The sequence below is a fragment of the Dermacentor silvarum genome, chromosome 2 (genome assembly GCF_013339745.2).
Source record: "Dermacentor silvarum isolate Dsil-2018 chromosome 2, BIME_Dsil_1.4, whole genome shotgun sequence".
NCBI classification, from domain to species: domain Eukaryota; kingdom Metazoa; phylum Arthropoda; class Arachnida; order Ixodida; family Ixodidae; genus Dermacentor; species Dermacentor silvarum.
The window spans coordinates 60539252-60554262 of NC_051155.1; the positions used below are offsets into that span (position 1 = coordinate 60539252).

Here is a 15011-nt window from a genome sequence, read left to right on the forward strand (position 1 = left end):
TGGCAAAGCAAAAAGTGTTCTCCACGGGGCTGCTTGCTGGCTTTCTCATACCCTCCACCATCCGGGCACTCTCCCCCTCTCCTGCCCCCCACGTCAGGACAGGGCAAACCAAGCGAACTAGCGAGGGTGGGTGACATCAGTGAAGGTTGGTGGTCGTAATGGAGTGAACGTTCCCAGCACCCGCCGGGGTGGCTCAGCAAGCTAAGGCGTTGCGCTGCTGAGCACGAGGTATCGGGATCGAATCGCGGCGGCCGCATTTCGATGGAGGCGAAATGCAATAACGTCCGTGTGCTTGCGTTGTACGGCACGTTAAAGAACCCCAGGTGGTCAAAATTAATCCGGAGCCCTCCACTACGGCATGCCTCATAATGAGAACTGGTGTTGGCACGTAAAACCCCAGAAAGAAGAAGAACGTTCCCAACGGGGGTGAGATGCAAGGCGGCACGGCAGGTTTCGCACATTCCTCGGACCCACGCATCGGACACGTCTGTTCATGTTGACGAGCGAAATCGTTAGGCACGCCGTTTCCCATGCATTTGCACGTGTTCTGGGCATGGCCGCCCACGTAACAACAGCTATTCACGCTGAATGGAGTGCGGTGACCGCTTTCTGGCGCTCTAAGAATGAATTGTAGAAGCTTTCTTACGAATGGCGCCGTTTAATACAAAACGCCAACCCGTTCCTCATACATACACCTATCTCAGCGAAAGAAAAATGGGAGCTGCACGACAACGAAAAGATCAGCGTAGCTTTTATATATCTCATTGCGCCTCGAATACCATTGCCGGAGCAGACGTCTCTTAGCGGCAAAAGACAGTATAGCGAGGCAAAAAGGAAGCTGCAACTAAAGTGGGAAGAAAAGGAACTACAAGAGACAGGCGTAAACGCGAGGAGAAATCGGAGGGTGGGGTAAGGGGTGAAACTACTCCCGGCAGCCAATCAGCTAGTGGACTGCCGGCGGCACAACTTGGCGCAAGAAGCGCACATCACGCCCCCTGCGAGCGGCCGCTGAAAGCTGGCCAGCTGCCACGGCGCGTCGTCTGCTCGCGTTCCCAGGGTATCCCACCAGAGCGACGTCGTCCGATGTTCTCGGCGCGCTCTGTTGCCGCGAATAATACGCTTAATGGCGGAATTCAATTAGGCCATCGTTGTCCGGCTTTCTGACGCCGTCGTCCTCTCCCCGCTTTTACGGGCACTCTTCCCTTCCGGCTCCATCTTCCGCGCCCCCGTTCCCGTAATCCCTCGCACTGGGCCGCGACTCCCTTTTTATGACCCCGACTGTATTTGCATAACTCCCCTCCGTGTTCTCTCGCTGGCATCGGCGCTGCATTTTCGTTCACAGCTACCGATCTCTATTCATTACCAAATTGGGATTTAAGCGCCCCACCAGCTATACGGACGTAATAAAGTGAGCGCTTTCTCAGTGGTCGGCGTCCTGTCGGCATACAAGGGAACGGGTAATCATTCAGACGCCGCCTCCTCAATTTATTCCGTTTTCCCACTGACGCGGCTGATTCCCCTCACGCACTGCGTTCTCTCTTTGTTTCTTTTATTTTCTTCTTTCTTTCGTCGGGGGCGTGATGTTTCCCCGCCGCATTCGCAGGAGCGTTTATGGGCTCATGAATTGGTCCGCCTATTTACAGCTTCGCGCCCTTTTCCTGCGAGCACAAGGGTTTTGAAGCTGCCATTGACGAGTATAGGTTAAGCCCCGACTCACCGTGAGGCCCCTGTCATGACACCCGTTATTAAACAGAGCAGGCCACTTGCATGACCGCCAGGTTTCCAACAATTATGCAGCCGACTGCCCTTGTGTATGGCTCTTGTCGGTTGCTTCTTCTTTGTGTGAACAGAATCCGTTACCCGCAACATTTTCAGCCTGCATATTTTGGGAATACAGCTTCCTGCAGCCGCACTGGTTGTCTATCACAAAAACTAGACCTTCTCCGACTTTGCTGGTGTTTACTGGAGGGTTATTTTCAATGTTTTTTTTCCTTTGCGCGCGAGCGAGCGTCAGATTATGTTCGGCCGCGCGCGGGCGCACCGACTCGTGCGAGCAGATTGATGTTACTCGTTCTTTCTGCCACCTCGCAATAAATAAACAACATGTCGGGCAGTCAACGCCCACTATCCGCTCCCGAAGTTCCCCTAGAAAATAGTCTTGCCCCTTCTACTGCATGAATCAGAAAACCGTTAAATCACGCGAATTCTTGGGCGCAGTGCTTGAGATATGCAAATAGAGCCTAGAACTATGATGAGAAAGCCCATCTATCTAAAGAAATCTTTCTCTCTTGGATTCAATATCTAATCAGTTTATTAACTCTTTTTTACTTTTAACACAGACAAAAGGTTTTGGGGAGCGAGTAACTCTTGCAGGATCTAAGAGGTGGCTTTCTTTTTTTCTTAAATTCATATGAGAATGAATTAGGCGTATTTCGTCTCGCCTGAGCACACAATAATCTTCTGCATACGAGATGTCCTCCGTAGAGGTAAGCAGTTACTGTGGAACAGGGTCCAAAGCAGTGTCACGTAGCTGAACAGACCAAGTAATGGAGATACTCGTACGAAAACAATTATTATAATTATATTAAATTTAAATTATCCCGATGCCCTTACACGCTACGTGAATTTTTCACGTTACCAATTTTGAGTCTAAGACACTTTTATGGATGGCTGTATCGGGAACATGTTGCTTGCAGCTAGCTGCATTCATCTGAGCATCTGGACAGACACTGACACAGCTGCACAAAATTTGCACAACTGCACTGCAGCCCGCAATGGACACTGAACTGTTGTCTTCAATCATTTTACAAAAACGTATTAAAAATTGCAGTGAGTTCGGTCTGCCCTGATTTCGCATCCGACCGCTTGACTGCTCCGGTCGGTAATTGCAAAGCTGCCGCTTAGCAATACAAGTGATCGGTAACAAAATAGCAGTTATTTTCTACCAGCTGTTTTTTTTGGGGAGAGTGTCAGAACACTCAAGCAACACGAAATATTACAAATGCGTTGCAGCTGGACAAAACGTTATAGGACGTCGCTACCAGCATTGCTATACACTTTATAGTATATACTTTACACTATATATACTTTATACGATATTTATAGTTACTTATAGTATATATAGTATATACTTTATACTATATTTATTTTTTACAGACAAGTTAGATCTCTGTAATATATTGCTACGTGACACTCGAAAATGAGAGCGGCCACTTGATGAAGACAACGACGTGCCTTGTTTTTACGTGCATTGGCTTCCGTCTTAGCCAGTGTTTGTGGTACTTGCAAATATACCCCTGTAAATATTTTCTCCCTAGTTTATTCCCGGGTAACATCTTTGAATAGGTGCTATTCCGAAATGCTATTTCCTTCCACGCTTCCTCGGCGGTCAAAGCGATGCCCCGCCACGTTATCAATCGCGTCAGCTTTCCATGAACGGTGGATGATAAGAAATAGTGGCGTAGAATCGAGCGGAAGGTATGCAGGTTGCCCCGAGCTTCTCGCTTGCCTGAGTTTGTTAGATGGCAGTCAGTGAACAAAGATAGCCGGGGACGCGCGTAAGCATTGGACAACAAAATGTCGAGATAAAGCCACACATGCGAACCCCACTGCACGCCGCAAGCACAAAACACAGGACAATGCTACGCGCCAGCGCCGGTTATTATCAACGCAATATCGCAATACTGTAACTGTCCCGCTGTCTATGCTTGCCACACCAATACCTTTTTTTTTTTTTTTTTTTTTTGGGGGGGGGGGGGCGTCACGGGCATGTGTCCTGTTTCGAACAGTATAATGTCTATCCACTGTCCAATGCGAGCATTGCAGACGTGGCCCATTCTCATACCAACACATTCCTTTCTTTCTAATATGTTAAAATATAACACTTTTTCTACAACTTACTTGCACAGGTAATGCACTGGTTGGAACGATAAACAAATAAGAGAACGCACCGACGGTCTGACCACGTGACTCCTTCTTTTTCGTCCACCCATCAGGTAACGCCGAAGTTCTGATAACATAGCAGTGAACCTAGATGGGCTAGCCAATGAAACTAGAGGCAAGCTGTGGGTTGAATTTTATAAAGTGACATAATTAGCTCTTTCATCAGATTAGCTCGCGGAGATTACGCACTTTGCCAAAAGTCGGGCCTTCCTGCATAGCACCCCAAGTCTGTTTCTTTTTTCTTTTTTTCGAATTTGGCAGAAACACAAAATCTAGATACATTTCGTAAAATGCGTTGCAGTATCGACCCTTCAAAGTCTGCTCTCTTGAATCTCTGTGTCTTTCTTGCATTTCAGGTGTGGTTTCAAAATCGCAGAGCGAAGTGCAGGAAACACGAGAGCCAGATGCAAAAGAGTAAGTGGCCTCCTTCCCTCCCTTCTCGCGTACCCCCCGCGGTGACTCAGCGGCTATGGCTGGCGTAATGCTGCAAAGCACATGGCTGTTTGATTCCCGGGCCGCCAATCGAACAGCTTTGTGGTCCAAAAAGACCATCATTCTGGTCCACGAAGAAACAAAACGTGGGCAGCTTGCACTAGTATGGAAGTTGCACCGCGCCTGTTGTGTTAACAAAATGGTAGTGTTCTTCATTGGAGAAGGACTTGCCAGCTGTACCATCTACTTGGCTGGGCAGATTCACAAGGAAACCGTTATCGAATCTAAAGAACAGACAGAAGGGACCTTGGGGGCCTTTCATATCTATCAGAATCATTCTACGAGCTGGTCAATGCCCTTGAAAACAAACTCACTCGTGCATTCAGTCTAACACGTACGTTTGCATGCCAAAGCTGTGGCAAAGTTTGTGCAGTCTTTTGGTGATGTACCAAAAATTGGTTGCCTAGAGCATTCAGCTGCCCCGACAGCATCAGTTGTAGGTTTTTATTGCGTCACAAGGATTCACTTTGTACTGAAAGGTGTCAATCAGCAGGGCAGTGAGAATAAACTAAAAACACTGAAATCTTGCGTGTTGTACATCAAATTTTCCCATAGTTGTTTTCCTCACTTATATAACCGATTTCATGGCCAGATCTAATGCTGTCTGGAATCATAGAAAATTGCTTATTTGAGCGTCGAAAGGATATGCTACAGTAGAGCACTGCACGGGCCGATTTTTGCGGCCGGGCCCGGCCCGGGCCCGTTTTCACATTGGGCGGCCCGCCCGAGCCCGATCAAAACTTTTGTGGCGAGACCCGGGCCCGGCCCGGGCCCGGAAATAATCTACGTTACCCGCCCGGCCCGGCCCGCCACCCCTTTACCTTAAGCCCGAGCCCGGCCCGAGCCCGACTCGAAACCGGCCCGAACCCGGCCCGAGACCAAAAAATACATGTTTGTCAGAGTTGAGAAGCCCGAGAATAACTCGCAGAAAGCCCGAGCCCGGCCCGGGCCCGCGTCAAAAAACCCGAGCTCGGCCCGGGCCCGGGTCAAAAAGCACACGCCGTGCCCGAGCCCGTGAAAAAACTCCTCTACCCGGCCCCGGCCCGGCCCACGGGCCGGGCCGGGCCCGGGCTTTCGGGTAAGCCCGAGCCCGTGCAGTGCTCTATGCTACAGGTCTGCAGGCGCTGGCAAAAAGTGGTTTGTACGTCGAGAAGTAATCAGGTAATGACTACAGTTTGAAGGTCGTACGGCAGGCATATAGGGTGATTACTGCTGACTTCGAGCACGACGGTCTCACTTTGAGGGAGTCGAAATGCAAGGCACCCGTGTGCCGTAAGATGTCAGAGCGCGTTAAAGAACCGAAGTGGTCGAACTTATTCCAAAGCAACCCCCCCCCCCCCCCGCCCAGCCATAATGATTCTGATCCTGAGGATCAAAAAAAAAAAAAACGCGTTTGAATCTATCGACGCAATGCGAACTGGGCCCGTAAAATTTTACAGGGCTACGATGTGGGCTGATAAAACGTTGATTTCGTGATCAAGACGTATTCCTTGACGCTCGCATAACGCGCGCGATACCCGAGGCTGACTATGCGCTCAATTCGGCTGCGTGCCTTAAGGCCAAGATATAGTCCAGCGTTTTCGGCGCGCCAGCCACGACAGGCGAAGTCGGATACGCTACGCCAGCCACGCCAGCCTGTGGAAGAAATTTGCCTCCTCTAAAGTTCGGCGCGCACGCCGCGCGAGACTAGCGCCATCTCTGTGTGTGGGAGCGCAACTTCACGACCGTGCGATCCATGGCGCATGCGCATTCTTACTTTCTGACAGAATGTGCCCGCGCCGTCAGAGTTGCGCACTTTTTTTTTATTGCGATAGCAATTATATGGACACTTCAACCGGATTTCTGCCGTCGGCGTCGCCGTGAGGTTGCATATAGATAAAATCTTCGCCGCGCGCCGTATGCCCGAGCGGAAGCGTGCGGGGACGCGCGCTATCACGGAGAGCGAACGCACTCAATCTCCCACGCACAAGCAAGCGGGAAGCCAGCGCCGGAGGGAGCGCGGGAGGGGGGGGGGGCGCACTTCTACTCTGCCAACAACCGCGCTCGTCGCTCGCCCGTACCGTCTCTTATCTCCACACGGCTCTGATCTTTGTATGCGCTGTGCATTCGCCGCTCAGTTTCCGTTGAAGCGATCGACCACACGTACCTTCGCCCGCTGCGGCGTATGCGCTTGCTGCCAGCGTTTTGACAGTCGTTGTCTGCAGTCATTCAGTGTGATCTATTCATGTTTGTTTCTGCGCGCTCACACCACGCTTGTTCATTCAGTTAATAATAGTCGGGCCACATTTTCCAACGCACGCTACACATGCAATGCTGCCCAGATCGGCAGTGCAGCGCTACAGGCTGCCCACAGGAAGCGCTTCTCATCAACACCACCGTTTCACACGCGCCTTCTCGTAGTCATCGGGTCTCTCTTCATGTCGGTCTACTTACGCCGCAGCACACCTGCTTACTTAATCAGCTCATGTTTACTACAATTCATATTGCTATACCAAAGCCGCTCACCTTACTTCGTATGACATTGCTGTGTTGCTATCGCATTCATTGCTTCGCCCTTAGCGCCAAACTGTGACATTTTTTTTACACGAGAAGACACTTTATTCCAGACAACCAACATACATAGTTAAAACTAAATTATGGGGTTTTACGTGCCAAAACCAGTTCTGATTATGAGGCACGCCGTAGTGGGGGACTCCGGAAATTTGGACCACCTGGGGTTCTTTAACGTGCACCTAAATCTAAGTACACGGGTGTTTTCGCATTTCGCCCCCATCGAAATGCGGCCGCCGTGGCCGGGATTCGATCCCGCGACCTCGTGCTCAGCAGCTCAACACCATAGCCACTGAGCAACCACGGTGGGTAACATACATAGTTGCCTAGGGGCCAGTCATGCATAAAATATAAACACAAGTTCGACAAGAAAGCACATCGTGATTTTTTACATACGCAAACACAAAAAAAACCTTATACACAGGTCTTGCTCCGTGTGCTGTTTGACTGCCTTCACGGCATGGCGTTAACTTGTCCTGACAGCCAGAGAAGATCGCAGTCCTAGTGCTAGTGCGTCGGCTACGTCAGAAGCGGAAGCGAAACATGTGCATACATCCTCACTTGCGTTGTCATCGTCCACGGACGTTGAGAAAGCCACAGCCGCGCTTTCACTGCGAGCGCCGCAAGCCGCCATTTTGCTTTCTGCCCACTGCCCCTACAGCGCGCAGTGCATTCTGGTCTAGCGGCAGCCGCGTGAAATAGAACATGTTCTATCTCCGAGCCGGTGGCGCTGAGCGCGCCAGACGCAGCTGGGCACGCCGGCTACGCCGTGACGCCGGACTGTAGATTGTGCACTTTTCACCGGCGTTGCTTAACCGCGCCGCTTAACCGCTTGCTTAACCGCGCCATCTCTACCACCGAAGTGAAAATGAACCCGTTTCGGATATCGCGCGCTTTCTGCGAGCGTCAAAGAAAAAATCTTTATCATGAAAACAATGTTATATCAGTCCACATGCTTACTCCTGTGAAACTTTAAGGCCCAGCTCGCATCGTATCGAGATTCAAACGCGTTTTGTCTGTGCACATTTCGTGAAGCGGCTCGGTGTGTTAGGCGCTAGTGGGGGCTTCCAAATAATCGAAAACATCATACGGCACACGGGCGCCTTGCATTACGCCTCCCTGAAAATGCGATCGTCATCCGCGAGATCAGCAATCACCCTATGCGTGTCGTAGGACCTGTAAACTGCAGACATTACCTGATCACGTTTCGACGTATTTACAAACCAGTTTTTTTTTTTTTTCGCGCTTGCAGCAGTAGCGCACCCAGGATCTCTGCCAGGGGGGGGGGGGGGGAGGGGTTTCACAGTTTGCCTTAGTTTGCCAATACCATCTAAACAGCACTAATTTCAATGTCTTCCGGGAAATTGTCAAAAACTGCGCTTTTACGCAAGTTTGCGAGTGTGCAGACGATTGCGCGTCTTACATCTTAGTTGCAGTACTCAAAGGCGCAAGGAAAGAAAAGGGGTTAAACAAAAAAAAGGGGGGGGGGATAACTCAGCCTCAAGGCGGCCGGAGGTTACACCTCCCCCCCCCCCCCCCCCCCCCGTCGGTGCGCCCACTGGCTTGCAGACATGTAGCATGCCATTTTGACGCTCGTATAATGATTGCAGACAGTGAAGCAATAGATCTGGTCATGACATCATTTGTTTACAAGTGAGGAAAGAAAATTGGGAAACTTTACAACACACAAGGTTTCGGTGTTTTCCGTTTCTTCTCACTTGGATCCCTGCTGATTCACAACCTTTAAGCAAAAAGTTAACTTGTGAGGCATAAAAACGTATAACTGATGCTGTCAGGGCAGCAGAATGGTCTCGGCAACCAATTTTTGGCATATGACCAATTGACTGCAAAATCTCGGCCACAGCTTTGGCATGCAAGCGTGTTACACTGAAATGCACGAGTGAGTTTGTTTTCAAAGGGCATTGAGCCAGCTTATAGACGATTCCGAGGATATAAAAGGCACCCCAAGGTCCCACTCTTTGGATGCCTCTGATGGAAGTTCTCTGGGGATATTGCCTTTATCGCTAATACATGCTGTTTTGCAGTCTTCTGAACAATGAGGCTTAGTAGCGCAAACTCGAAATAAAAGTACAACAGTCTTTGCTCTACTAAGTATCATGTTCAGTAAACAACCAACTCGCCCAGAAGAAGTTATTCTGAAGTACTTTACAAGTCTTCACAATGTGTGGGCAAAACACGGCCTTCTCGCCACATAACCTGCAATGTAATAGACTAGCCGTGCGTCGCTGACGGTGCTCAACATAACTTTGGTGCCAACATAACAAACTGCCGAGTTCTCCTTGCAATCTTTGTCGGCCCTTGGGATCGCTCGAAGCCCATTTGGCAAACGCTTGTTTGCAGGCAGGGGCACGGAAGAGAGATACTTTTTCTGAGGTTTTCCTGTACCCAGTATCACATCCAGGCACAAAGCACCAATTTTTCGCTGACGACTGCATCTCGCCCTCGAATGACGGAATGTCGCAAGGAACACTCCAAAACAGGCGACGAGACCAAACTGACAGCGGAGGCGCGGACCAGCGTGGCTTTACCGCGTCGTAAAGCCCCCGCGTCGCGAGCGGCAGCGCCACATTCCCCCTGGTGGCATCGGTGCGCCAGGGGGTCACGCGCGCCCGAAGGAAAGCGCCACCGGTATTCACACCTCCCCTTCTAGCCACCCTAGTTACAGTGTACTAGAAGGGGGCAGTGGGCTTACTCTCCGGCGGAGGCTATGCGATGCGGCGGCTCCACAAACGTCGCAGATATGAGCTTCTCCGATAGCCCGAGCGGCGGCGCTGTTTTGGCGCAGCTCAGTGCAAAAATACGAAATTGTATCAAAACGGCGCAATTGGCGCAGCTGTTGCACCCCTGCATGATGATTTACAATTTTATGCATTTTCGCACTATATTCATACAAAAGATTTCTCTTGAGTATCTATGGCGAATTAGCAAAAATTATGCTGCCCATGCAATGACAAAGGCTGTCTTCCGACCAAAATCGTTCGACCAGGGCTTGCAGAACAAATGGCTGCTCCCATTCAACAGCCTAGCCTTTTATCACCCCCGAGGACCTCTACTCTGCGTCCATGGATGCTGCTGTGCTAAAGGCTATTGAATGGTAACAATACATTATCCTCTCGGTGGGGGAGACAACACAACTTCCGGAGCTAGGACCGACGTCAGATTTTCGAAGGAAATTCTCGGAATGTCTTTGTGTTCACGCTTACTGTCTAGGAGGGCCGCTCTTAGACGGAGAAATGTTGTATTGAAATGGCACGTGTACTACACAGATATGACTATTGCGCTCGTATTGTCTATGTGTCACTTCGCGCCCCTCTTCTAATGACTGTGGACGAGAGTTTATGGGTGAAAAAGATACTTTCGCCGCAGCCAGTTAAAGAATTTCACGCGTGGCTCATTAGTAAATACGCTTCCCCAACAGAAAAGCATCAACTATTATGCTGTAAGGAGGATTGGCGAGCCAGAGAAGAAGCAATGACGACGGATAGCCACCCATGTCACCTCGTAGGCACCGCGCCTCCTCGGCCCATTATTTGTAAAAAAAAAATGCCACAGTACGTCCGAACAAAACCAGAGACTCAACTCGGCAAGTATTGCGAAGTTCTCCTGGGCTTAAAGAAATCCATCACGTCCCGCTGACATAACGTGGTGGGGTTCCGGCAAGAAATCGCGTACAAGGAAGTTCGGCTTTATTTCCTCCAGTAGCGCTGTTCCCTTTGAGATTTTGAAAGAATACTTTACCAAACTAAACAGAGCCCCATATTCGCAAACACGTTCTTGAGCTAAAACATTTCGTGAAGGGCAACTGCCAGCCGAACAAGATGCCCGACATGTTAAAAGGCGAAAGCAATCGGCTCATAACACAGTACGCTTACGAACGAGCAGCTGGGCGAGTTCTCGCGCCTTCGAAGGAACCCGTCGAGACATATTCACCCCGCATTCTTATTCTCTGTAGCTAGCACGAGCCTTGGTGATGTCTGAATCACATGGAAAGTGTCTACACGAAGGTATTTTAATTTCCTCTGAAATGCGGGCATTTCTCGCCGCCCGCAGCATTATGCGGCGGCAAGTTTAGTAGCAGGGACGTACAGAAATGCTGTTCAATCTGATTGGGTGCACTATACCGGGTGTCTCTGCGAACACTTTGGGCAAATTTCAAATATCGCATGTGCCAGATAACACTATTCTATTCTACTCCTTGAGCTGGTCTTTTCGAAGAGGAGGACATTACTTGCACGAGAAATCTAAATGCAAAATTGAGTAATTGAAGAAAATTCACTAATTCAGTTTTTAACTAAGTACCTAACGGCACATATTGCAATTTACAAATTCTAGCTGGTCAATTCGCAAAGCGCATCCACTAGGAACGAATTCTCAGGATGACCCCATTGTCGAGATAATTGCCGAACTTTGCGAAGAAATACATTGGCGTCCCGGTTATTTTTGTGCCTCGACGCAGAAAACGGCGTTTTGTTTAAAAAAAAATGTAAGTGGAACGACATGTATGTTTACCGCAAATGTTATGGCGCCTAGTGCGAAATAAATTGTATTGGCCACCGGTTTCAATGCAAAAAATATATATAACTTTATTTACATATGTACAAAGCTGCGGCCACTGAAGCCGTGTTTCACCGTGAAATCGGGTCATAGCAACGCCGTCTTCGGAGCACCCGGTCGGTCGTCGTCTTCTGTGTGTCTTAGCTGCACTCGTCGAACACTACTGCGCACATCGTACTGTTCCCACGGAACTGGAACCGTCCCATTTCGATGGCCGCTTCGTGCCGGCGGCTCACGGTGCGGCACTCTCCGTCGAGGCTACGCAGATGCAGGAGGAACAGCGACATCCGGAGCTGGTAGCGCCGATAGCGCATGGGCTCGGCCCCCATTTCGCAGCACAGCCTCAGCAGGCAGCCGTCGGCGTCGAAGCGCTGGATCATCTCGAGCGTGCCGTACACTTCTCTCGGGAGCTTGCCGATGCCGTCCATGCGCGGCCGCCGTATGAAGCCACGCGTCGGCGGCACCTGGGGACAGGTCAGAACGGCGGAGTGAGAAATACAAGCAGCAAATATTGACACACTTACACCGCTTAACTATGTCCGGTGTGACCGTTTTTCACTGGCTAACAACTGTCTCAAAGTTAATGCTACTACTATATTTATTGAAGTTACTTGTAATGAGGCATTCATAATAACGTTCCTCGTTGTAGGGTTATATACTTGTATAAAGAAAATAGCAATGACAGTGCTCATCTCCCACGGGAAAGCAGCTGCGAATGCTGTATTCAAGCCGTTAATAGTATAACATTTTCGAATGTGGTAGTGGTAAAAATAATCAGCTTAATAAATGCGTGACCTATACGTAACATGAGGGCTCGAACTATTTTTTCGCCCGTACTAAACAAAGATACTGGCACACATATGGGCGGAGAAACCACACTTCCTGATGAAAAATTAATTTAGTCTCTTAGATAATGAAAACTTCGCATATACGCAGAAGACGCTGTAGGTGCACGCGTTATTGTACGCTGTGCATGAATTAGTGCCTTCAACATTACACACACTAATGTAATTCTTTAAAGTTTAACCGAATAAAAATTTCATTCACTGATCTTGCAAGTGGGAGACATATAGATAGGATTTCTTTAGAGGGAGTATGGGGTCCACGCAAAGCCGCTTGAGGACTTGCTTCCAAGATGCTCTAATGAATCCTGGAAACATTTGCCTGGCGGCAAGCCTCGAATGCTACTCGAGAGAGTGATGACGAGGCATTACACTCAGTCGCGAAAAATAAACAAAGCGCGGTACAACACTCCACATACAAATTAATTAAAGTACCTCACTGAGACCAGTCTCTCCCTGAAAGCTGAAAAGTGCCTTCATCGCGCGGGACGCCAAGGCGGCGAGTACTCGACGGACTTATTGTGCATGTCGTGGCTCGAGCCACGATACAATACAGTCTGCCAACTCACCTTGTTGAACCCCGCGCCGACAGGCTGTTGCTTAAATTCATAGACTCCAGGAGCAGGAGGGTCCAGGGCGACCGGCCACGTAGAGGCGTCGAAAATCCTGCCGAAAGTGCCCGCCTCCTTCGCCGACTCGCGTTCCGCCTGTAAACGCTTAGAGAAGCCGTGGTCGCGTTGTACTCATAGAGGATGCTGATCATATTTTGGACCACAGTGTCCGGGATCTTGTGCGCAGGCAGGCCGGACGTTTCAGAACACATCGGCGCGGCCAGTTCTAAGCCCACCGCGCGGTGCAGCGCCTCGTAGCCCGTACCGGCTATAATATGCTTGAGTAGGCTTAGCATCTTCAGGGCCGGAGCGAGCATGACGCCAGCATGTTTCCACGCGTCGTAGATGAAGGGGTACGACGGAAAAGTTGAGCTTCGCAGCTGGTTCAGCAGCGTGCAGTGGGTGTTTGTCGCTGCCACCAGCGCCAACACGGCCACGAGGACGACGACCACTGTCCTGCCCATTGCGCTGAGTGTTTCTAACCTGACCTGCGCAATAGACGTACATCGATTCAGTCAGTTGACAAAAAAAAAAAAGGCAAAATGACCTTCTCCGCCTACTTGGGTTAGCGAACTGAACGAGCGCGAATGTTGCGGTCGACAAGCGTAAGGAGACTTAGATCAGAAACACACAGACAAAAAGAAATAACGAAAATGAACGAGGGAAGGCGGGGATGTCTTACAGGTTAGGTAGATGCAAGCCAACAGCGCTAGCAAACCCTCGCAAAGAAAAATTATTCTGTAACACAGGAGGACATCGACCAGTAAAGGCAGCATGAAGCCCTTTCCTTTTTCGCACAAATACACTTCGCTAACTTGGCGATAAGAACACATGCGTTGACATACGTACGTTTCTTGCACGCTGTAGACTGCGCTCGGTTTCCCCGACGACGTGTGCGCGCCGCTTGTGCTGGATGCCAATTACCTCTCCGCGTGCACCGGCTGGAGATCTCTACCAAATCGTCGCGCTTTTAATCCCTGGCAGACAAGTCACGTGACCTTTCAGTCACGTCTTTCATTGGCTGAGGAAGATGAAAGGGAGAAAGCGGGGACGTTGACTGGAAAAGCGAGGACTTGCACTTTCGGAGTAATTCTCGGAAAGCCTTCGTGCTTCCTGCTTAAGTGGAGAGGGGAAGGAAAGGCAGGTTGTGGCGTATGACCGCACTGAAGCGGGAAAATGTGCTTTGTGGACGATCGCTTTTGCGCGAAAAGCAAATTTGCAGGGTGATCGATGTACAGAACTTACATATTTTTGAACTAGTTTTGCTTGCCATGGCGCACTGGGAAAATTGTATCGTAAATATAAAAAAAATAATTTAAAATGGGGTGGTTATAGGGCTTCAAAATTATGGACGGCAGAAGCCGCGCCGCGTACTGCAGCAATTGAACACGCTCAAACGACGTTATATGTACTGGATCGTGCAGTTGAGTAAACACCTCATTAGTATCCAAAATGGTGTAACTTCAACATGCCTTCTACTTCACGAGGGAAATGGTGCTGGATACGGCACCTAATGATGATACCGATAAAGGAAATAATCGTTTTCTTTATTTTGTGCTGAACGTCAACTGCTATAGGCTCTTGAATACTAACGAGGTATTCACCCTAAAAGTGGCGGGCCCTGTATGCCCCAGCTGTCTCGGTGTCAGCTTAGCTCACACACGTCAGGGAACACGCTGAGAGCAGATCAGACAAGTTATGTTTTTCACTGCGATTGGTTGGGCTCGCAGATTTCGACACCTGACAACTCTCCTGATTTGTCTGGGAGACTCCCGAATTCCTATCAATACTCCCGATTGTACGGACACGGTCATAAAGTGTCAAAAAAGCTGGCCCAACAACAGTGAGAGAAAAAAAAAAAGACGCGTTATGCCACGCACAGCTGCACTTTGTGTGTAGGCCTACTCGTAGCCTATGCTTCCTTCAGATCAAGATATGTGTTGAAGAGTGCCCGTGAGCCAAGGGGCACAATATGTGTTGAATTATGACCAGTTCCCTT

General features: G+C 49.6%; 2 protein-coding genes across 2 annotated transcripts in view; both read left to right on the forward strand.

Moving 5' to 3' along the window:
- LOC119441521 (mitochondrial intermediate peptidase) overlaps nt 1-15011 on the forward strand; it is a 495739-nt gene that overhangs the window by 291213 nt on the left and 189515 nt on the right. The window lies entirely within an intron of this gene.
- LOC119441520 (short stature homeobox protein 2) overlaps nt 1-15011 on the forward strand; it is a 108107-nt gene that overhangs the window by 49417 nt on the left and 43679 nt on the right. Inside the window, exon 4 of the mRNA XM_049662730.1 lies at nt 4299-4356. Coding sequence (XP_049518687.1) covers nt 4299-4356 — 58 coding nt within the window. The remainder of the gene's footprint in view (nt 1-4298; nt 4357-15011) is intronic.